Genomic DNA, 25,199 nt, shown 5'->3' on the forward strand with positions numbered 1-25,199 from the left:
AAAAATATTTGCAATTCATGGACATCAAAATAAATCCATGTTTTTGTTTGACAGCATAATTCATGGTTATTGAAAAGTTAATGTCTTTTTTATTACACCATTTTATGTATACTAATTATTCACTTAAGGACAAATGATTAAATAATATAATTGCTTTTTAAATCCAAATTACTCTCACTTTAACATAAGAATATATAAAATTCCCAAATAAAATGGATCAATTTTTTTTAAAAAGATTTTTTTAATTTATTTGACAGAGAGGGACACAGCGAGAGAGGGAACACAGCAGAGGGAGAGGGAGAAGCAGGCTTCCCACCAAGCAGGGAACCCGAAGCGGGGCTTGATCCCAGTACCGAGGGATCATGACCTGAGCCAAAGGCAGATGCTTAACAACTGAGTCACCCAGGCACCCCTGCATCCATATTTTAAAACAAGTTGTAAAATTTTGTCTTTTTTTTTTTTTTTTTTGCTTTGGTTTTCACATTAGGGCAGAATCACATGTAAGCCATATAAAGACATATAATGCCATCCAAATGAACCCAGTTGAAGAGCCAACAGATTCTCAGGGTTGAAAGGAATGTTAAAGTTATTCAGTTCAGCTCCCAACCCTAACCACCAAAGTATCTTCCCCCCAAACTGAAAAAAACAGAGATTGAAGAAATCTTCAGTTGAAGATTTCTTCAATCTCTGTTTTCCTCTCTCCATTGAAAGAGAACCTGCTTCCTCCCAGTACAGCAGTCCCCCCACTTCTCCATGGTTTTACTTCCAGTGGTCTCGGTTACCTACAGTCAGGCAGGGTCCAAAGCAGATGATCCCACTTCTGACAAATCACCAGACGTTTGCTAGCACCCTAACAATGCATCACAATGCATGTATCATTCACCTTATCTCATCTCATCTCATCTCATCACCTAGGCATTTTATCATCTCACCTCATCACACGAAAGCTGAGTACAGTACAATAAGATATTTTGAGAGAGACCACATTCACTTAAATTTTATTACAGCATATTATTATAATTGTTCTATTTCATTATTAGTTATTGTTGACAATTTCTGTGCCTAACTTGTAAATTCAACTTTATCATAGATATATGTGTATATTAAAAAACATGTTATATATAGGGCTCAATACTCCACAGGGTTAAGCATCCACTAGGGGTCTTGGAATGTATTTCCCATGATAGGGGAGAACTATGGTAGTTCTGGTTATTTTCAAATGTTTTCCTTACCAAGATAAGGTCTATACTTATAATATGCACATACAGTTATAGTCCATTTGTTTCTCTATTTTCTTATGTTTCTACTTACCTATTTTTATAAGTTTCTATTTATATATGTTCCATTTAAATCACTTGAGATTCAAAACTCTTTGTACCCTTTACCATTGGGTACAAATTTTTGAACTAGATTTCATGTTTCCCCAAGGCTTTTATTCTATCACCAAGCAGATCCTGTTCCCACAACTACTCCTGCTAATATGGTGACCAGGCCATGGTTATTGCCCATGGCCCACTACATTTGCTGGTCAAACTGGAATAGAATCAATGCCACCCTCATTCCACATACTATTCTTTAGGAAGCACTGTCAAGTAAAAAAATATAATTACTGAGGTTAATAATTATAATTAATTTCATCAGCTCTCAATTTTAGATGCTATACACTCCTGAGAGAAAGTTTATTTTGAAGCTACTCATGTATAAAGGCACCATGTATGTCCAACTATAATGATCCCTCATCCTGCCCTAAGCAGGATATTTATCTTTTGGTGAGATGTGTACTCTTCTGGATCTTAATCTTTCCTATCTACAAAGTGAAAAACACAATAAACACAAATGATTATCTTAACATAACATGATCTTGTTACTTCTGAAGTTGACCTTTAGAAATTAAACATGCCATGTTATTATAAATGGAATGTATGGGGGTGCCTGGGTGGCTCAGTGGGTTAAAGCCTCTGCCTTCGGCTCAGGCCATGATCCCAGGGTCCTGGGATCGAGCCCCGTATCGTACTCTCTGCTCAGGAGGGAGCCTGCTTCCTCCCCTCTCTCTGTCAAATAAATAAATAAAATCTTTAAAATAAATAAATAAATGTAATGTATGTTCATTTTAGATAAATGAGAAAAGCAAATTAGAAAAAATACGAACCAAAACTATGTATAATCTTGTCACTTAATTAATAACCAGTAACCTCTTGGTATATATCTTTTCACTCTATTTTCATAGATATAATCGTATTTTTTAATTGAATCATATTGTTTGTTCCCTTTTATAAACTTCTACTTTTTCACTTAAAAATAACATAAAAATATTCATTCCATTTCAATAATATTTACCTACTACATTATTTTTAAATAATTGAAAAGTATCCATGCATATAAAAAGTTGTTTCTTATTTTTATGTATTAAAAAATTAGTGACATTTAAGTTTTTAATAATGATGGACATTCTGGGTGCCTGAGTGGCTCAGTCAGTTAAGCAGTTGCCTTCAGCTCATGTCATGATCCCACGATCCTGGGATTGAAGTCCTGTGTTGGTCTCCCTGTTCCGCAAGGAATCTGCTTCTCCCTCTGGCCCTCCCCTCCCCCGTTTTTTCTCTCTCTCTCCCCCACATAAATAAAATCTTTAAAAATATTTTTTTAAATGATGGACATTCTTAGAGTACACCTTCACCCACATCATTATTTAGTGTTGAATTTTGGTGCAAGAAAAATGCTGTATAATCTTTCCAAAGAAATGGCGATGCTACACCTTATGACTCTACTCAGAACTGCCAGTGCCTTTTCAATTTTTGAGCAAGTGTCTAACACAATGAGATTGAGAGAACTATAACAACTTTTGCTGTGCCCAGAGGGCTTGGCCCCTTGAAAAACAACAAAAACTATCCACTAACTTGAAAGAATAGAGACTAGCAAAGTAAGTCATTCAAATTCAAACTGGTTGGCAATACTAACAGTAAGAAATACATCTTATATCACACCCAACACACAATACACACACATAATTGTTTCATAAAAGAATACTCTTATTGCATCTCTACTCTATTATTCTATTCTATTCCATTCTATTCTACTCTATTATTTCAATGGTGGTTCAGACTTACTGAATTGATTTTTGGTCATAATCTATAGCTTAAATAACAAACAAGAAGGCCCTAAAATATCCAGAGGTCAGTTTGAAGAGATGAGATGAAGTGTATACCTCAAAACCCATGGGCCCAGAAGAGGTTAACCAACAAATATATCAGAATCCACATTTCCAAATAGCCAATAGCTGTTTTGAGTCTGTTGCAGATGCTTTCCCTGTTGTGGTGGTTCTACACAGAATAGTAGATTGCATTTTTTAAGAAGGATTAGGAGAGTCACTTGGGTGCTGAGTTAACTGTCCATTCCTTTCTAAGTTGAGGTTATCCCCCACCATACACGTCTGAGAAAAGGGTAGAGTCTGTTCCCATTCCCTATCCAAGGCCTTGTTGCATCTTTGGCTCTAGCAAACAGAATGGAATTCTCAGGTTCAGAATCAGAAGACAGTAGAAAGAAGATGCAGAGACCAATGGTCCCACTGAAGATGTGCGGAGACAGTGTGTACTCTGTACAACCATCTGGCAGCCTGGCCTGGATGCCATGTCCTTCTTCTCCCTCACCTTGGACATACAGCCTCTAGGTCTATTTAATTGTCTACCTTACGTACCTGCTGAGTTTATGTAGTTCACCATGGCTCCCTCTACCATGAGCTTCCTCATCTCTTTACTACAGGGAGTCTCCCCTTTACATTGCTATCAAAGTCATCCTTCAGAAAGGATGGTGTGACTCTTGAGATTTCAATCCTGTATGCCTTTGATTCTAGGACAAAGTTCACATTTCTTGTGATTTCGCTCTGTCTAACTCTGCAGCCTTATCACTCACCACTCTCCTTTCCAAATAGCTCACCAGGGCCCAGCCCACAAAAGTCTCCACACTGGACATCCTCAATCAAAATTTCATGATGTAAAAAAGTTAATTAAACAGGTTCTGTGAAATCACTTATTGTGACCTGGGGCATATAGCCTTTTATTTAAGCACGTTGAAATTTCATGAGAATATAGTTTTCATAAATGTCCTTGACCAATCTTGACACCTTAGCAGTGAATACGAGTAGTTTAAGTATTACATCCATTTGAATCATAAGAATTTACCTTTCAACTTTAAAAGTTTTCTGGCTTCTGACTCCCCAATAGAATTACTTTCATTAAATTGCTGATAGAGTCTTGAATATTGAAAGCTTCTAAACTTCTCAGCTTTGGTATAAATGACAAGATCAGATAGGGCCATGGCCACTTTTACCTTTGTGGTATAAAAATAAAATGCAGTAATTTCATATTTTTGTAATAAATCATTTGAAAAACTCCTTTTCCAATAAAGAAAATATGTTTTCAGATCAATTATGAGTCTTTTCATAAGATTATCTCCCCAGAAACTAGTTGGAATGCATCAATGTTAATTATTTTTCCTGATGATAGTATTTAATGCTAACATGAGACAGCATACATCTAAAATCCCAACTAATATAGTAAATATTAAAGATGACAATTATGACTATTTCCTTTTTCCCAAAAAAGGAAAATTCCCATGAATTTTATAACTCGAAGATATTTAGTCATGAGTAAGTGTATGTCCAGTGTGATCTAACATTTGGGAATGACTTTTGCTGTATGGTACACCTTTGTTCTTATACATGCCAGCATCTAGTCCCCCTACATTTCTGCTAGCCCCTTCTCAAGTTTTGTTTTGGGAAAACATTCCTTGCTCAAGCTCAGTCCATGGGCTTAAGTACTGATAATTTGGCTCAGACCTGGCTAATCAGAGCTTTGCATTTCCTTAGCAATAGCAGTTGACTCTGGGCTGTGACCATAACTAGATTCTAGTTAATGCACAAAAACATTTGCTTGGTCATCTGAGAGATAAAAAGGTCTTCCACTGGATTTGAATCTGAAAGCATACAAAGCTAAAGCTTTGCAAAGTCTTGTACCAATGTAGAGCAAATGAAGTTGGAGAAAAAAGCTCTGTGGACTTTGCTTGAGACATTATGCCATGTTATTCCCAAAATCTGAACCCCTTTCCCTGAACTTTTCATTGATGGGGCCAATTAATTCACCTTTTATTTAAACGAGCTGAATTAGTTTAATGTCACTTGTAACTCAAGATACCTTCTTTCATCGTGCTAATTTGTATAATACTACATATTATGACAGTAATTTTCTTATCTCTGACACTATGGTCTCCTTGAGGGGAGAAATATCATGTTGGTTTTATTTTGTACATTGCACAATGCCTAGTACATAAAATTCCTAAGACTGAACCATTGAGAAAACATTAAACTCAGCCAGGAGCACCTGGGTGGCTCAGTTGATTAGGTGTCTGACTCTTGATTTCAGCTCAGGTCATGATCTCATGGGTCATGGGATCGAGTGCCTGTCAGGCTCCACGCTCAGCAGGGATTCTGCTGGAGAGTCTCTCCCTCCCTCTCCCTCTGCCTCTTCCCCTACTTGTGGCCCACTCTCTCTTTCTTTCAAATTAATAAATAAATCTTTAAAAAAAAAAAAACCAACACAGGAAAAGATATAACTTTAAAATTTTCTTTTCCCATGTTAATTTTTTCCAAACAAGTTTTATAAGGAAGAAAAAGATTTTTCCCTCAAAAAAAAAAAAAAAATTAATTCTCTAGTAAGAAAATACAACAACTTTTCAATCATTTGGAAGATTTTCACAAAGTATCATCTCACCCTCCTTCTCCTGAAAAGTGGTAATCCAGCTACATTTATTGTGTCTGATTTCTCTTCTGAATTGTCTTCTAAAACAGCCAATGATTTTGATTCTTTGACTTCACCATCCACATCTTGATCTATCTCTTCATATTCTGCTACCTGACCATGTTTATCAGAACCTTTTCTTGCACGAGTTTCCATTAAGGATCCTATTTTCTTGTTTCTAACTAGTATTTTGAATTTTAATACCTACAGAAATGATTTGAAAGAGAGATACAATTACACACTTACAGGGACGTTTGAATTTGAACAGTCACCGAAAAGCCTTTCACCCTGCTTGCAGTTAGCCCACAGTAGTAAAATATGTTAAGAACTCCCTTCTTTTTCCATACTCCTCTAATACCTTAATAGAAACCAGTGATATTATAGTATTGACCAAAATTCACCCCAAAATAAACCTGTTATGACTGGGATTTACTGTGGCTCCATTTGTTTTACTTCCCACAAATTCCTACTGTTTTAAAAAATTGGCATACATGAAAATTATATGTATGTGTGTGTGTGTGTGTATATATATATATATACGCAATATGTGCATGTGTGTATATATACACACACTTTTATTGTATATATTTGTATACACATATTGTATATATTTATGCATAATTATGTATAATGTATAATTATTACATGTTATTTCTAATACATTATATAAATAAATAACTCTTTAAAAAAAGAGTGGGGGAGGGAAACCTGCTGCCCAGATGCTAAGGAATTGGAAAAGACTTTATTAACAACATACATCTCTGCCTTTCTTTGCCTTTGCCTATAAAACATACCAAACTCCTGCGGCCTAATATTAACTGACTTGAAATATTGGACTTACGGGGTAAGACTCACAATAAAAACATGAGTTTTTACCTATATCTCTATATATTCACTTTATCAACATACACTTACCTAGATGCTCACAGGAACATTTCCCAGGCAACACGTGGCAAAGAGACACCTCTATACATCATCAAAACTAAGCATTTTCATTGATCTCTTCTTACCCAGTTTTATGGATCAATATAATAATGACATGCTTTGTCTTATTAACCTGAGCTTCTCAGACAAAAGGTTACCTCTGGTGAAGGTAGTCTGTCTGGAAAATCATCAAGCATATCAGAAAGCAAGGAATCTCCAAAAACACACTGCAAAATGTCTGCCATCACTTCTTGTTGGGGAGGGGAGCAGTGGTTTTCTAAAGAGAGCACCACGGGGTAGTCAGATGTCTAAAAAATTAACCATTGCTACGGTTATTGGTCAGAACGCCTCAATAATTTTAATGCAATTAATAGAAACAGTTCATCTATTTTAAAACTTACATTCTGTTCTGTACTTTTGCAAAATAAATATTCTTTAAACTGAAAGTACTTTTGAGTTTGAGAGAACAGGGAACACTAAATCGGTAGAAAAAGGAAGATTATTACAATTTATACTAGAAATATAGGAAACAACTGAAGCATCCAACAGTAGGTATTTGTTTAAATAAATTATGCCACATCCATTTAAAGGAATGATATAAATCTAGTAAGAAGAAGGTAGAGCTATATAGAAAGTTATCTATAATATAGTCTTATGAGAAAAAAAAGTTGCTAACATATAAAATTCTACATTTTAATGTTTTAAGCATATACACATTGCTTACCATAGATATTAATTTATTTAGATATTTTTAAATGTGAAGGAAAAGCCTTAGCACAGATAAGTTAGAGGAGATGTTAATATTCCACTTTTTAATCTCAACTTCTATAATCAAAACTCATGGCTTTATAATTAGAAACAAAGATAAAGATATAATAATAAAAAGAAATCATTAAGGTAAGATGGCTTTACAAAGATATTTTCTGCCTTTTGTCACCACTGTACATTTGAAATATGCCTCAAAATAGAGAAATAACATTTATTTTGGGGTCTCATTCAAAATTATTTTCTATATTTTGTTTCCTATATATTTTTCAGGGCACAATTTTACCAACTTATTAACCAACCATGGACTTGCAAGGTCTGTTGCATTATCACAGACCTTTGAATAGGAGATACAATATTATGCTTTTTAAATGTATTTTAGTTTCTTGTGGCTGCTATAGCAATTGACCACAAACTTGGTTGAAACAAGAAAAATTGATTCCTTCATAATTCTACGGGCCAAACTTTTAACCTCAGGTTCACTGGCTAAAATCAAGGGAGTAGCAGACTCTAAGTGAAATCTATTCCTTGCCGCTTACAGCTTCTGGTGGTTGCCAACTTTCATTGGCTTGTGGCTATATCATTCCAATCTCTACCTCTCATCTTCATATTGTCTCCTCTTCTGTGTGGCATTGGGGCCCACCCAGCTAATCTAGGATAATCACCTCATCTCCAGGTCTTTGATTTCATCCATTTGCAAAGATTCTTTTTCCAAATAAATTAACATTTATAGGGTCCAGGAATTAGAACCTTTGCAGGTCCTTATTCAGCCGACTAGAATAACCTCATATATACTCACATATCTATATATATGCCCTAGTCTAATATTAAGAGAACAGTGTAAATTTTTTTTTCCAAATATAAAAGCTGATTTTGAGAATAGGTGAAGTGATGGCCTAGCAGGCAGATCTCTTAATTAGCCCTTGACATTCACTGGGGAAACTTCTTTTTTTGGGGGGTCTTATGTGGTCCTTGGCTCCACCTTCAAGGAAGGTCCTCTTGACTTTTATCCTCAACCACATTTAAAGTCGGTACTGAGGAGTCTGCTTTCCTTATTACCAGGCTACTTTTGCAGCTCCCTTCTTCTTTTTTTTTTTTTTTTTATAAAAATATAATGTATATTTATCCCCAGGGGTACAGGTCTGTGAATCGCCAGGTTTACACACTTCACAGCACTCACTATAGCACATATCCTCCCCAATGTCCATAACCCCACCCCTCTCTCCTAACCCTCCCCCCTGCCCCCAGCAACCCTAGTTTGTTTTATAAGACTGAGAGTCACTTATGGTTTGTCTCCCTCCCAATCCCATCTTGTTTCATTTATTCTTTTCCTACCCCCCAAGCCCCCCATGTTGCATCTCCACTTCCTCATATCAGGGAGATCATATGATAGTTGTCTTTCTCTGGTTGACTTATTTCACTAAGCATGATTCCCTCTAGTTCCATCCACGTCATTGCAAATGGCAAGATTTCATTTCTTTTGATGGCTGCATAGTATTCCAGGGTGTGTATATACCACATCTTCTTTATCCATTCATCTGTTGATGGACATCTAGGTTCTTTCCATAGTTTGGCTATTGTAGACATTGTGCAGCTCCCTTCTTGACCAAGGGTTGTTCTAAGCTTCATCTAAGAACATACTTGTGTTGTGTTGTATCACGTTGTGTCTAAAAAGTTAGACTCTTTATAAGCTTCCTTCTAATAAGTAACATGGGCCAATAACTATATCCAATGTTCTTTTCTAGTCATAGTTACCAAGTCTATTTTATTTTATTCCTCTCTCGTCCCCAAATTAATGGTGACTATCTTGAGTAGAAAATTCAACCTTCATAGAGGAGAACACAGGCAGGACCTCTGTGACCTCAGCTGCAGAAACTTCTTGCTAGACATGTCTCCAAAGGCAAAAAAGACCTATGGGAACTTCCTCAAGATAAAAAGCTTTTGTGCAACAAAGAAAAGAGTTGAAAAGACCAAAAGACAACTGACAAAAGGGGAGAAGATATTTGTAAATGACATACCAGATAGAGGGCTAGTATCCAAAATCTATAAAGAACTTATCAAACTCAATACCCAAAGAACAAATAATCCAATCAAAAAATGGGCAGAAAACATGAATAGGCATTCCTCCAAAGAAGACATCCAAATGGGCAAAAGACACATGAAAAAATGTTCAACATCACTTGGCACCAGGGAAATACAAATCAAAACCACAAAGTTATCACCTCACACCAGTCAGAATGGTTAAAATTAACCACTCAGGAAATGACAGATATTGGCAAAGATGTGGAGAAAGAGGAACCCTCTTACTTTGTTGGTGGGAATGCAAGCTGGTGCACCCACTCTGGAAAACAGTAGGGAGGTTGCTCAAAACATTGAAAATAGAGCTATGCTATGACCCAGCAATTGCACTCTTGGGTATTTATCCCAAGGATACAAAGGTAGAGATCCAAAGGAGCACTTTCACCCCAATGTTTATAACAGCAATGTCCACAGGAGCCAAAGTATGGAAAGAGCCCAGATGTCCATCAGCAGATGAATGGATAAAGAAGGTGTGGTATCTATAAGCAATGGAACACTACTCAGCCGTCAAAAAATGAAATATTGCTATTTGCAATGATGTGGAGGGAACTAGAGGGTATCATGCTAAGCAAAATCAGTCAGAGAAAGACAATTATCATATGATCTTGCTGATATATGCAATTTAAGAAACAAAACAGAGGATAATGGGGAAAAGAGGAAGAAAATAAAACAAACTGAGGGTTGCTGGAGGGGAGAAGGGTGAGGGGAATTGGATAATGGGATGATGGACATTAAGTAGGGCATGTGATATAATGAGCACTTATATAAAACTGAGGAATCACTGACCTGTATCTCTGAAACCAGTAAATCATTATATGTTAATTGAATTTAAATAATAAATAAATAATAATAATATACACAGATATCATTCCACTTGTATAAAGTTTAAAAACTGGAGGGGCACTGGGGTGGCTCAGTGGGTTAAGCCTCTGCCTTTGGCTCAGGTCATGATCTCAAGGTCCTTGGATTGAGTCCTGCATCAGTCTCTCTGCTCAGTGGGGACCCTGCTTCCCCCTCTCTCTCTGTACCTGCCTCTCTGTCTACTTGTGATCTCTGTCTGTCAAATCAATAAATAAAATCTTTAAAAAAAAAACTGGAAAAATTAATGTGTGATATTAGAAGTCAAGACAGTTGCCAGCTCTTGTTTAGGAGTCGATGACTAGGAAAGGCATGAGAAAGGGCTCTGGCTGTTAGTTATGTGTATTCAATTTGTAGAAAGGTATCAACCCATATGATGCTGATTTGTACATAAATATAATACAGATTATATTTCAATAATAAGTTGTAAAAAAGGAAAGGTAGAAGTGAAAAATAAATAAGTAATAAAATAATCTTGCTAAAAAAAAAAAAAGAAAATTCAATCTTGATCTAACCTTTGCTACAAAACTGAGTCACCCTGTTCACCTGAGAAGTCCCACTGAGTCTTTGTTGTTCAAAAACTTTTGTTTTCATTCCATCTCTTTCTCTTTGAGTCTCAGAAGCTGTAAGGGCTTTCACCCTTTCAAGGCCCAGGGATTTCTCCCTCTCTCTGCCTGCTTCTCTGCCTACTTGTGATCTCTCTCTCTCTATGTCAAATAAATAAATAAAATCTTTAAAAAAACAGAAACTTTTTGAAGGGCTGCAGAGAAATAAGGAGAGGAGAGTTAAAGTTGACAACAATGATTTAGGCTTGAACACAGGAGTTAGCAGTAACTGAGATGGGGAAGACCATGGGAAGAGCAGGGCTGAGAAAGAGGAATATCTGAAGCTCAGTTATACACATGTTAAGTTAAATATGCCAATTAAATATGCAAAAGGAGATGTCCAATACATACTTGTCTATGTTGGTATAGAGTTCAAGGGAGAGAAATAAATTTAGAAATCATCAGAAATAAGATGTTTAAGAGAATCAAGGCCACATATTAATGCTTTATACTAAAATAAAAAATTTTCAAATTTTATATGTATATTTTATAAATTTTTAGTATTTTATACTCTCACCTAATAGAGCAACTGACTTAAGTTTGTGACTTTTAAGTTACGTTTAAATTTATAGATAATATATCGACCTATTTAGGAGAACTTTAGGCTTATCAAATTTGTAAGTTTAATTTATTAGCTATACATTGTTTAAGTACTCAGTAAGATTTTGTTAAATCTCTTCAATGGTACTGCAACTGAAGTACTTAAGAAATAAATATACTAACTTTACAAAAACAATTTAAAATGTCTGAAGGTGCTTAATTGCCAAGTTTGTAAACAGAACCAAGTATTACTCTAAAACTGAGTGTTAAAACCCACTTAATTTATAGACAAGGATTTGTAGGCTGAATTTAGAAGCTCTCAAAAGAGCTAGATCTTTGAATCCATAACTTTAAAAAGGCCAACAATATTTTTTTAAAAATCCAGAGTAAACTTCTAAACATTCTCTGCAGTATGAATTGCTGCCATCATAGTCATAAAAACTGTCAACAATCTAAGTAATACATTTTTGACAGGTTTCTGCTTTTTGAAAATAAAGTACTTGAATATTGGTAAAATATTTAGTATTATATGGACCAGTATTTCTCAAACTTTTTTTGGTTGTAACTCACAGTAAGAAATGTATTTTACATTGTAACACAATACACACACACACACACACACACACACACACACGTTACATTGTGTTACAACGTAAAATACATTTCTTATTGTGAGTTACAGCCAAAAAAGTATATATATATATAAATATGTATATATAATTTACATGTATTATAATTAAACAAAAAGTTCCCTGAAACATTCATCTTACTACTTGAGATTAACTTTGATAAATCTACCTTTAAGTACATAGTACATAGATCATAACACATAATTTGAAATATCACTGATCTAAACTAAGGCCAAACATTATCGGATTTAGAAGCAAGTAAATTATACTGTGTTTAGAAAACTATAATTTAACAAAGATACGCACGTACTAGGAATGCAAATTTCTCTATTGCTTGGATAACAGTTTTAAACAGAAGCTTGCTGGTGAGTGTGTAACCGTGGTAAACAACAGGCTCATTTCGTGATCCGTCCCAGCAGTCAATTTCCAGGCAACGGCATCCTTTCACAAGGGCACTAGCAAAATTTAAGCAAAATAAACTGTCATTTCTGGACCATTCAAAATGTATGCCAGAGGGTCAAAATATCCCAAAGACTATTTGTGATTTTGCAATAAATGTATAACAGAATCCATAAGAAAGACAAGTAGCTGTGTTGAACTGAGCACACTTTTCCTCTTGTTTTCTGTAAGCACAGCCTGACCTGGAAGTAATATGAGCCATTCCTAGTTCCATCACCACCAAGATAGAGCAGTGTGTTGTGCTATGGGCTCTGAACCCTTTAATTTCTCCGTATTCCTTATCCTCTCATTCTGACTAGGGCAGGAACTAAAATTTCAGTCTCATAAAAAATGTTTGTTAGCTATAATTCATGATCAAAAAACATTTATTGTGTCTTTATTAGAAAAAAATGGGAATTCTGGGGATGTAAGAAAACAAGCAGCAAGCAGACATAAGTGATGTCCTAAAATACAATCCTGGAAGAGAAACTGAATGAAAAGAGAGCTGACTTGATACATCAGGATTTTAGAGTCAACTGTCACGTATCGGGAAGTAAATAGAAGAAGACCCCTGCTACACTCGAATATCTTTTTTTCCCAGAGAAGAACAAGTTAACACTTGTTTTCCAAGTATATTGAGTTATCCCACTATATCTAGGCCAGTGGTATTCAGTCAGGACAATTTCACCTCCTAGGGGACATTTGGCAATGTCTGCAGACACTTTGGGTTGCCATAACTGGGAATGGAAAGGAAATTTGCAACTGGAATTTAGATCATAGAAGCCAGGGTTACTGCTCAAATTTCTACGATTCCACCGCCCCACCATAGCAAAGAACGATCTGACCTCATATGTGAAGATTTGAAAAACCCTGCCCTAAGCCATAAGAGGAAAAGGGAGTGTGGTCCCAACACCAAGTACCTGAGAGAAAATCAGCAGTCCTCCAAACAGAAGCAAAGGAGCCATATGAGAAAATAGAACTTTTAGAACTAACACTTCTTGGGGAATCAAATTTAGTCAACTTTCTAAGGTTAGGACTCAAGCAATATTAAGGGACAAGTGTTAATGGAACAAAGATAAAACAATTATGACCCCAAAATCCAGGTGCTGAATTCAGAAAATAGCGAGATCTTCTGCTCCTTTGAAAATAATACGGATGAAAGATGGAGGGAACCCGAGGAGGCAGCATTAGAGGGGAAGGAAGCCTCATCTATCCTGGAGGCTTCACCAAAACAATGCAAAATATAAAATTAAATAATTAAATTTTTTTTAGTTTTTTTTGAGGTTTGTTTGTTTTTTAAGACTATTTTTTTTTAAGTGTACATGGCTTTATTCAGGCATATAGTGATACACTATAATGTAAAATTTCAGAGTTTTGTTCATCTGCTTATTCTTGTTTTGGGGGAATGACCTAGTGCGCTCTTCAAAGAAAATGTTCTTTACCCATTAATATTTCCATGGATGAATTAGGTGATGATCTGATTTATGTACAAGTCCTAAACTGGGTTGTATCTGTAGAATTCAAAATGAATGTAATGCTCATCTTGTAGATTTATTTACATATTTAGATTTTAAATTGGAAAAGAAGCAATAACTATTTGTAAACTTTATTAATTGCCATTAAAAAATATTTGCATTACTCTCCGCTTTGTTGATTGTCAAAGTAAATTATCTTGCCTTTTTTAAACTGCTACAAAATATCAGTCTTCTGGGCTGTTACCAGAGAATAATCTTGAACGTTCAGCTTGGAAAACAAAAAAACTACCAAAAACCAAACTGTGAAAGAAAACTTCCCATGAAGGAAAACCCAAATAATACTGGTTCTTGCTACTTCTCTAGATAGCTGTAATTATCCTTAGATCAAGCCAACCTTTACCAAACTGCTTATTTCCACTACATGGTTTGGTCCCCGGCAAAAATGATTTGAGTGGATTTCAATGTGTCAAGCCAACTCCTCTTATTGGAGGACATGTAAAAGAAAGTAGTGTCGGGGTGCCTGGGTGGCTCAGTGGGTTAAATCCTCTGACTTCAGCTCAGGTCATGGTCTCAGGGTCCTGGGATAGAGCCCCGCATCAGGCTCTCTGCTCAGCAGGGAGCCTGCTTCCCTTCCTCTCTCTCTGCCTGCCTCTCTGCCTACTTGTGATCTCTGGCTGTCAAATAAATAAATTTAAAAACCTTAAAAAAAAAAAAAAAAAGAAAGAAAGAAAGTAGTGTCTCTCCCAATGGTGTTAGGGAAGCCACTTTCTACTATTTCACACTGAGTCACCTTTTTGGAAATGAATAATAGAAATTTCTCTGTCACTCAGTTAAAAAAATCCACTTAAATAAGTTTAAGGGGCTTTTCATGGATTAAAGTATTTAATGCTATAAGGTAGTTAATATTAGTCTTCCTCTTTCAGAGATGGGGAAGTTGAGACTCAAAGAGGTTGTAGCAGTCATAATTAACAAAGGAGGGAAAGAGATGAAAGATCAGCCCCAGAAACTTTGCATTAATCAATCAACATTACATTATTCTACCTCTCATGCATAGAGGAATTTTGAAAAACTTGCATTCTAAAATTGTATCTTCCACAAGTGGGTGGAAGAAGTATAATTAAATTTAAATACAATTAAATTAAATTAAAATTTAAATGTTTAGCTGGGTGGAACATTTTCTTCATTCAAAAGTAAATGTTCTGCATTGCTAAATCAACCCAACTAAAATGCATATTTTCTCATTTTTAAAAAAATTATGAGTAGAAATTTCTGTGGTGAAAGGATAGCTATGAATTGGGTTATCCTTACAGAATTCTCAATGGATACACTTCTGAGCTCATGAATTCATGTGTTTACACAAGATTTTACATGCGCCAAGCCATGTTTTATTTGTGAATTTGGTATTATCATGGAATTATGAGCTATCTTTTCCACCCATGATTTCCTTAATTAGTATCAAGCGGTCACATAGCTTTGATATATTGATCAATCTATATATTGATGACTCCCGGTCCTATTTTTCTAGTTTATATATTTCTTCTAAGTATACTGAACTGTCTGACCTAGCCCTTTAACAAAGAATTGGTATCTTAACTAAATGTGGAAACTATTACACTCTTGCTTTTGCCTCACACCCTAGAATGATCTCATCAGGTTTCTCTATCTCTGTCAATAGCATCATCCTATGCTAAGTTTTCAGGCCAAAAATCCTGATAGTATTCTCTTTCCCTTATATCTCCCTTCAAATCACCTAGTAAGTCTTTCTGGATTTGCCACCTTAACATATTTCAAATTCAACCACTGATCTCAACAGCTCCCTCATGAATTCATCATTTACATAAACATCAACAGCTGCACTGCTCCAGTATCTTCTCCAGTCATCATCTACCTCCAATCCTACACCATCAGTCTTTCCTGAACAGTAGAAAGTGAATTAAATTATGACATCATTTTAAGGAAAACCTCTCCAATGACTTCCTAATGAAACTGGAATAAAATCCAGTCCCCTTGCCATGGCCTCTAGGACCCTCATGAACTGACCCTATCTGCTTCCTCAAACTCATCTCCCTTCAGTCTCCATTCGTTTCCACACTTGAAAGCAAGCCATACTTGTTTTCTCTCATTTGAATATGCCTGCGCATTTCTTATTTTTTCTACTTAGTGTGCCCTTTCTACCAAATATCCCTGAGACTTCCTCTTGATCATCACTCATACCAAACTAGATCACCTCTTGAGAAGTCTTTCTCAAGTAAAACCCTCAAGTAAAACCCTAGAATGCAAGTTTTTCAAAATTCCTCAAAGAAGTCTTTCTCAAGTAAAACCCTCCGTTACTTTCTCTCACATTACCCTTACCCTCTCCATGAGACTCATCTGTCCCTGAAAATACCAATCTGCCTACCTGCTTATGATGTCTATTCTCATGAACACATAAGCTCTGAATTATTCACCAATGTATTCTCAGCTGACAGCCTAAGCTGAAACCTGGTATTAACAGTGTGATACACTGTAGAGTGCAAAGTTAAAGGTGTAGCATAGATCATTTAATCTATGTAAATCATTTGACATATAAATCTATCTATTTAATCTATAAATGCTAAGGTATATAATTTATCGATTTATGCATTGCCTTTACTTGTAGCATCGTGCCTTAATGTCTGGGAAATAACGTTAAGCATATTTTTTTAAATCTAAGATATTTTGGTGAAATAAGATAAGAACATTCTTCTTCATATGGTTTCCTATAAGAGGTACCCAAATTATTCAGGAAACCTCAGAGGGACAATAATCAGGGAATGGAGGTCAATAAGCAGAACTTGAAGGAAAATGTATGACACTAAACCATAGAATAATTATAGAGCAACCCAAAGGTTGGCTTTCCAACATATTCACAAATCAAAATTTCTTTTTCCTATATTTTTGTACAACAACCATAACCTTCTTTTACTGTGAATTACCCACTTACTGGAACTTCCAAGTGCTGTAAAATGTAACGGATATAAAAATCAAAATAAATACCTTATATATCCCCAAAGGTCACTTGGTCCCAGTAACTGGTCAGATACCAAGTATGTATTATGTGAACTTGAAATAAAATAATCATTTAATGGATGATTCATATCTTGATAAACTTTTCCACAATCAGTTTTAAATATTAGACATTCAGGTGAACCCATGTATCTTATAAAACCTTCAAATGACATCTGGTGTGCTCTCTTAACTAGAAAAAATAAAGAGATGCAGAAATATCATTAACTATATAAAAATACATCTCATTAACTATATAAAATATCTGTATAAATATCTGTAAAATAACTCTATAAATATCATTAACTGTATAAAAATTACATCTGTAGTAGAGCATGTTTCTAAAACATTCATTTAGAATTAATATTGACACCATTTCTAATTTTTCTGTGGAAATAATTTTTTTCTAATGAATACCCCTAGTTCTTCTATATCAACATTCAAGTAGAGAGTGTATTATTTAATTCATCTCTGATTTTTTTTAAAGATTTTATTTATTTATTAGACAGAGATCATAAGTAGGCAGAGAGGCAGGCAGAGAGAGGGGGAAGCAGGCCCCCTGCTGAGCAGAGAACCCGATGCGGGGCTTGATCCCAGGACCCTGAGACCATGACCTGAGCAGAAGGCAGAGGCTTTAACCCACTGAGCCACCCAGGTGCCCCCATCTCTGATTTTTTAATGTTTTAAAAATACATACAAGAAAATACACATATCATAGGCCAACGAATTTCCATAAGCTAAACATCTAGATAAGCAGCACCTACCTCAAAGAACAAAACATTGCAACATCCCAGAAGCTTGCCTTCTGCTAACTTTTTACTTTCTCCCTGCTAACTCAAGTGTATTCAGTGGTCTGACTTCTAATCACCTAGCTTAGTTTTCTCTGTTTTTTGTGCCTTAAAGGAATGAATTCACACAGTATGTATTTTTTGTGGCTCATTTATTCTGCTCAATATTGTTGCTATGATTTATTCTTATAGTTGCAAATAGTTAGACATTGTTTATTCCCATTGTTGTATAATATTCCATTGTGTGAGTACACTACAATTATTTATCAGTTCTATTCTTGAGGAACAGCTAGATAATTTCCAGTTGGAGGCTATTACTAAGAATGCTGCTGTAAACAATCAGTACATGTCTTTCATTGCAAATATGGATACATTTCTGTTGGGTACGTACTTATGAATGGAATTGCTGGATCATTCACGTATTAGCATCTCTAGTAAACTGTCTCTGAACTTTTATACCATTGACATAATATTACCAAAACTATGTATTTAAGCAAAACACTGACTCTGGAATCAGATAGTTTTGGTTAAATCTATTTACTTCTTACACATTAAGCATGTTACTTAACTTCTCCCTATCTTTGGAATGATGGTAATCATAGCTCCTATCCCTATATATTATTTACATAAATTAGCTCTAGAAATGCTGGTTGTTATTATTATTTTATTATTCATAATTCAGTTTGTCTCAAAATGACAGGTGGTGTGAACATTCACTTTAAACTAGAGAGTGATCCTTGGCAAAGAATTTTATTTCTGGGAGTTTATTATATAAATAGAGACTCAGACAAAGATTGATGTGCAGGAATGCTCACTCACACTAGCATTTATAAATAATGCTAAAGCAAAATAAATGGGGAAGAAAACAAATTAAGGCTCAAAATATGATACAGTACTAAGCAGCAATTAAAAATAATGTACCAGAAAAAAAAATACAGTGACAAAAGTAAACATTTATTACTTCATTAAAGTGAAAAAGCCAGCATTCAAAATGCTATTACAATTTTGGCTTAAAAAAATGAAAGCTAGAGGAGAATACATAAAATGTTTAGAGGCATGCAAACTCTGCTTGAAAGACATGCAAATTTAGGAGTATGGGAGCATATGGGCAAATGCATCATATGTTATAATAGTAAAGATTTGCATAAATTTCTTCTTTTTTCTGGAGCTGTGATTGCTTTATAGCTCTTTTGAACTACTGAATAATTAAGTTAATATCTTTGATAATGGGATAGGAAAAAAACAAACTCATTTTGTGCCCTTAAAAGCTACCAGATTGAGATGAGAGTTAATCTAACAGATATTTAAAAGCCTCAGTTGGTACACATTGCATACAAAAGATTGAGGAGCCAGCAGCATTTGAGACTATCCAATCATAATTCTAATTGCCCTCAATAAGTGATCAATAAGCATGTAAATGAAGCACAAGGTTTTGTGTGTGTGTGAAAGTATCTGAGGCTGAGGGAGGCTTAAACGATGAAATAGATGAATTATAGTTAAAATGCAAACACAATTCCAAGATGTCACTTCCACCACTCCATTATCCTTTTCTATTTTTTAGATTTATCAACTGCAGGTAACTGTGCCAAAGTAATTTTTTTTTTTTTTTTAATACTCACTACTACATCAGTGCTACTCAAAGAGCTTATCTGTGGACTGGTTGTTTCCAGCCAGCAGTTGCATAAAGAGCTTGAGCCAAAACATAAATCAATTCACTACTTCTTTAGATGAAGTTTTTGCTATTAAAAAAGCAAGTAGTCATCTAAACTCATCATCCATGCTTAGTGATATAGCTGTTTTACATCCTGGTGCATGCTCATTATCTTGTTGCAAACCTGCAAAAATTTTAATAGTGATCACACCAAACTCTTACTAGTACAGCATTCAGTCTTACCACTACAACTCTCCAAACTCTTTTCATGAAAATGAATCATGGAGCCCAAATCCTAATCATGATCTGCAAGACAGTCGTGATTTCATCCATCCAATACTTTTCTTCACTTGACCTCAGAAACTTCTCCCATTTTGTCACATCACGAATTCATTCTCATCATTTCAGTCTCAGCTTGAAGGTCACATCCTCAGAGTGGACCATTCTAAACACCCAGCCAGAACTAGTCTTCCTGGGTTGTTTATTTTCTGTCACTCACAGTATAGAGCATTCTGTGCAATCAGGCTTTTAGATATTTATTTATTGTCAATCTCCCTCACACTCTCATCATTACCATAAGATCTAGTTTGCCTTATTCTTCATAAGGCAGTATCCCCAGTCCCAGAAGCAGATTTGGTTGCCACAAATAAATATTTGAATAAGTCATGAATATATGACTCAACGAAGAAATTTTTGATTTTGTTAGAACCATATTATCATATATTAAACACTGGTACATTAACTAGCTTTCAAAGGCAGAACTTGAACTTTCATACTTCCCTTGCTAAATAAATATTCTGAGCTATTTTATTAATTTGTGTACAGCTAAACAATACTTTGATGGTTTTTTTACATAATCATGTGGATATTTTATTACATTATGTGTTTATTATTTCATTTAAAGATAAGCATAAGTGGAAAAAATGTGAAGTGTTTTACCCATTAAAAAGTGGAAAGAAGATGAAAAATTATATGACTCATCATTAACTTTAATGGTCATTTAATTCAAACCAGATGACTAGGGACACCTGGGTGGCTCAGTCGGTTAACATCTGCCTTCAGTTCAGGTCATGATCCAGCCCCATGTCAGGCTCCCTACTCAGCGTGGAGTCTGCTTTTCCCACTCCCTCTACCCCTCCCCCAACTTGTGCTCTCTCCCCCTCTCTCTCTCAAATAAATGAATCTTCTAAAAAATAAAATAAAATAAACCAGATGACTATATTCAAAAATGAAGGAAAAGTGAAAATTTTTTAATGTTTATGATATGTTATAGACAATTATGTGTATAAACAATGAAGAAAGTAATGATTTTATATTTTACTTTTTTCTTAGAATAGTTTTCACTTAGCTTTAATACTTCTATATATTTTTCAATAGTATAATGTATAAATATAAAAGACTATTACTTGGTGTTTAAGTTATTAATGAAAAAGAAGACTCTTTCATCACAGTACACGTAACAGAATCTCATCTTGCTTTCCAGGCCTAAGCTCATCTCTGAACACTTAAGAGATATACCAAGTTTAAAAAAAAAAAAAAAAAAAAAAAGGAAGCTAGTCAATGAAGTAGGAAAGAATGTAATTGTTTTTGCAGTGCAATTTTCTAAAAGTACATATGTAATCTCTAAAATAAAGAAATAAAATTGTCAATATTTTACATTATCCAAAATAAATATGACCAATCCAAAAATTTCAATTTGATAACTGTAATTCATAGAAAAATACCTCACATTTAGATATTTGAGAAAACTTCGAAATGTAAGCATACCTTCTTCAATAGGCTCATATTTTTGAATGATCTCAAAAGCAGTATTTTTGGTCATGTCAAGTGCATACTGTTCTTGTATCAAAAATTGAAGCAGATTTTTCTCGAAAAGAAATTTCTGGTTTTCAGAATATGTGTTGAAAATCTCAATAATTTCTTCTCTGTGTGCCATAATTCGATAAATTGATCTAAATTCTTCTATGGTGATTCTTCCTTGCTTCAGCCTGTCATTAGCCTACTAAAAAAAAATGACTGGTGGGTTCACATTGTGAATATAAAAAATACAGAAAATAAATAGATCAGTGTATTTGTGTAATATATTTAACAATTAATACTTGAAGGAAGATGAATCTTACACTGGATTCTTATCTCAAATAAAGTATATAAAACTGTATGAAATTATGCCAAAGTAGAAAAAGGTAAGTGAAAAATCACCACTTAAAACCCAGTGGCCATAGTGGGAATGGAAAAAGGTGTGGGAAATGATGAGGATTCTAGGTTGTTTTTCAATTACATGTTTCCTTTTTCTCTTCCACTCGCCTTCAGAACCTTCTTTTAGCCATGTGAGATGGTTTGTAATCCCATGCCACTGATGTGCATAAACATCAGAGTAAATCAGAGACATTCAAGGTCATTGTAAACTTCAGAAGCTGCAGGAGTGGTATTAGCACTACAGTAACTACAGTAGCTACGTAGCATCTTGAGGAAGTGGAAAGTACATAATCATTGATAATCACCAACAAGGTGGGTTCTGGTAAGAAAGAGTGGATTCACCTGGCTCTTCTGGAAAATTCATGCTTGAGCTTTATGAAACAGAAACAAGAAAGTGGGCTGTGTCCAGTTATTAAAAGCATCAGAAATACTGTGAGGTTCTGAGTAGGAAAACAGCTAGCAGAAGTAAAGGTGTAGAATAATTGGGCATGACCAATTGGAAGCAATGGAGAACAGCAGGATGGAACAGAGAAGTGCAAACCAGGTGGGAGGTAGTGAGTACAAACTAAAGAACAAGGATCAGTGAAGTTATGAACAGAGAAGTCACGAGGACTCAACGTATTAAAATGTTATATGCATTGAGGAGAGAAATCAGGAATGTCTATAGTTGGGGAACAGTTAATAAACAACAACCAAAAAAAACCTAGTAGAATCACTTACAAATAGAAAACTTTGGAGAGTAGGCATTGCACTTACAAGGACCCTTAATTTCAAATGAAGCTATTTATTTATATTTTAACTTTCTCCTGATATTGCAAACAGCTTGAGTATAAGGAACATGTCCTGAAGGGCCATTATACTGTGGTAAAAATCTGACAATTTATAAACAGTTGGAGCTAACATTATATCCCTAGCCCCAAAGTATGTGGGATTTGGGACACATAAATTAAACTCTCTGAGCTTCCTGTTCTTCATCTGAAAAATGGGATTTTTCACTCCCTATGTCATCAAGTTGCTGTGAGGACTGAAAATATACAATAAGTGGTTGTTCTAGATATCAGTATATTGCTATGTCCTATCAAGTTCTGCTTCCTTCACATCATCCAGCCTATCGTCTCATCTTTTGCACTTTTGCTCATGAAATGAACCTCTAACGGTTCAACAGCAGAAGTTCAGTGGTAGACCAGGTGGTTGGATACGAGGGATCCAAGAGGCAGTCTGAGCTGGGAATCAAATATAATTCACAAAGGAATTATATATATATTATATATATATATATATGGAGCAGCACGAGGAAGCAGGGACTGGAATGAAGCCCCAAGTGCGAATGAGATGAAGATAAACTTGGCAGAAAAGCTGGGATCTGTTCTTGTCAAATTGGGCCCAGAGCTCATTCAATGATAATAGCACCTTAAAATTACATACGCTTAAATAATTCATTTTATCAATTATCTGAGTAGACTAACAAGATTCAACTTACTATTTTTAAATTCTGGATTAAAGCCAATGTCATAGAATTAAATTTATTTTACTTTAGCCCCATACCACTCATAATTTGTTATAAGATCTTTAACAAACCCATAAAAGTCAAGTGTGCCTGTAATTCCTGCCAATTTGGTTATACAAAACTGTGTAAATTAAAAATTACAGTCCTACTAAGTAGCAGTATAAAATAAAATACAAAAAAAAAAAAATACATTATCCGCTAAGTAATGAAGGTTTTATTACTCTCAAGCAAGGTTTAAATTTGGCCATCTGACTTGTTCTGTTTTGTTTTTCCCAAAAGATCAAAGTTGTCCTCTGATACTAGAAAAAACTAGAGATGTAAAGTTCAAACAAAATTCCACAAATCCAAATAACTGCTCCTTGATCCAACCCAAAGGAGTTAACAGCCAAACATTAATTCAATTACCAAAAAATAACAACCACACCGAATAGGTCAAAATTCTATTACTGAAGATGGAAAGTTTTAATTTTAGTGGAAAGAGAGAAGGAAAAGGAAAGCAACAGAAGTCAGTAATGAGGGAGCCCGGGTAACAAAATCAGCAGCAGGGGAAGCAGGAGAAAGGAAAGTGGTGAGCAAGAAAGACTCAAATCTGAGGACTGACACACATAATAGCAGCAAAACTGACAGAGTACCAATGTATTTATTTAATATTTCCCCTGTAGGAGAAAACTGGAGCTCAGAAATCTTAGGTCAGTTGTCCCCGGTCCCACAGGCAGGGTAGAACAGGATTTGAACTAACTCCAAAACCACACAGAGAAACATCAGGAAGAAAGACATGTCAGTACACCATCATGCATATTGACAGTATATAAGTAGAAATAAATTGTGTAAAATACAAATCTGATCCCATTAACCACCTGTTAAATTGCTCACTAATTTCTTTTTTCTCTTCAAGACAAAACCTGAACTGTATCATGTTGGCATCCCAGGTCCTTTAAGATGTCTCTGATGGTGTCTGTTCTAATCCTTTTCTTTCTTGTACCTCACACTTTGGGTGCTCTGAATTAGTTACAGTATAAATACCAAACTAACTTGCTATTGTTTCTTCTGTCTGGAACACTTCTCTTTCACTTCCTAACCTACTAATTTTTACTAATTCTTAGAAAAGTATCCTCCTCTAGAAGTCTTCCCAAATATTCTTTTCTGTCTCCCCCAGGCCACATCAGATAGCCCACCTCTGGGTTTTTATAAGACTCTGAATCTTCTTCTATAATTAAGTTTATTACCCTGGAATGAAAGCTCCCCCCACCCCAAATCCCTTCTAGAATTGCCTTGGATAGGAAGCTTGCCATTTGTTTCTTATATTCTTAGTACCTTAAAGAACAAAATAATGCCTGACAGAAGGTATTAAGAACATGATCTATCACCTAAACAATTTTATGATTCTGGTGACATCTGTGCATTTAATGGGATAAAGAGTTGATATATCCCTAAACCTAGGAAGAACAGGGAAAGATATTTTTAAATATATATTACTAAAAATATGCAAAATCTCGGGCCCCACTTCAGGGAATACTATAGGTTTTAGAAATGTTACATATTAATCATTTATAAATGCAGCATAAAATAAGAGCAGTGAAGCCATTTTCCTCTTGTTTAAAAAAAATTCATTAAGTGGTTAGTCTCTACAAGGCGTTACAAAAAGAACTTTACCAAACAACCCATTCAATGTTTACATATAATTTAAAAATATATGTCTTACCTTAAGACCATGAATACCGTGAAAGTAGGTATTTTATCCTTTTTATTGCCAATGTTTAGTCCTGGACCTCCCCTAGCATAGCACATTAGTGACTATGTTTGAATGAATGATTGAAAACATGAGTATAAAAGAACATATTAAATTGATTCTATTGATATTCTGACAGTACGCTTTCAGAAAACAGGATTAAAGCTTTTCATGTTACCATTTTCCCTTGCTCAGTTTGCTA

The 25,199-nt window shown here is 35.0% G+C and overlaps 1 protein-coding gene across 1 annotated transcript in view; it reads right to left on the reverse strand.

The window, feature by feature from the left end:
* Positions 1-25,199, reverse strand: part of PLCZ1 (phospholipase C zeta 1) — a 46,244-nt gene that overhangs the window by 13,334 nt on the left and 7,711 nt on the right. The window contains exons 2-7 of the mRNA XM_059404774.1: positions 21,333-21,564; positions 17,118-17,319; positions 12,500-12,644; positions 6,872-7,021; positions 5,763-5,993; positions 4,176-4,323 (exon numbers count right to left, since the gene is read on the reverse strand). Coding sequence (XP_059260757.1) covers positions 4,176-4,323; positions 5,763-5,993; positions 6,872-7,021; positions 12,500-12,644; positions 17,118-17,319; positions 21,333-21,501 — 1,045 coding nt within the window. The 5' untranslated portion in view covers positions 21,502-21,564. The remainder of the gene's footprint in view (positions 1-4,175; positions 4,324-5,762; positions 5,994-6,871; positions 7,022-12,499; positions 12,645-17,117; positions 17,320-21,332; positions 21,565-25,199) is intronic.

The sequence above is a fragment of the Mustela nigripes genome, chromosome 6, assembly GCF_022355385.1.
Source record: "Mustela nigripes isolate SB6536 chromosome 6, MUSNIG.SB6536, whole genome shotgun sequence".
NCBI lineage: Eukaryota > Metazoa > Chordata > Mammalia > Carnivora > Mustelidae > Mustela > Mustela nigripes.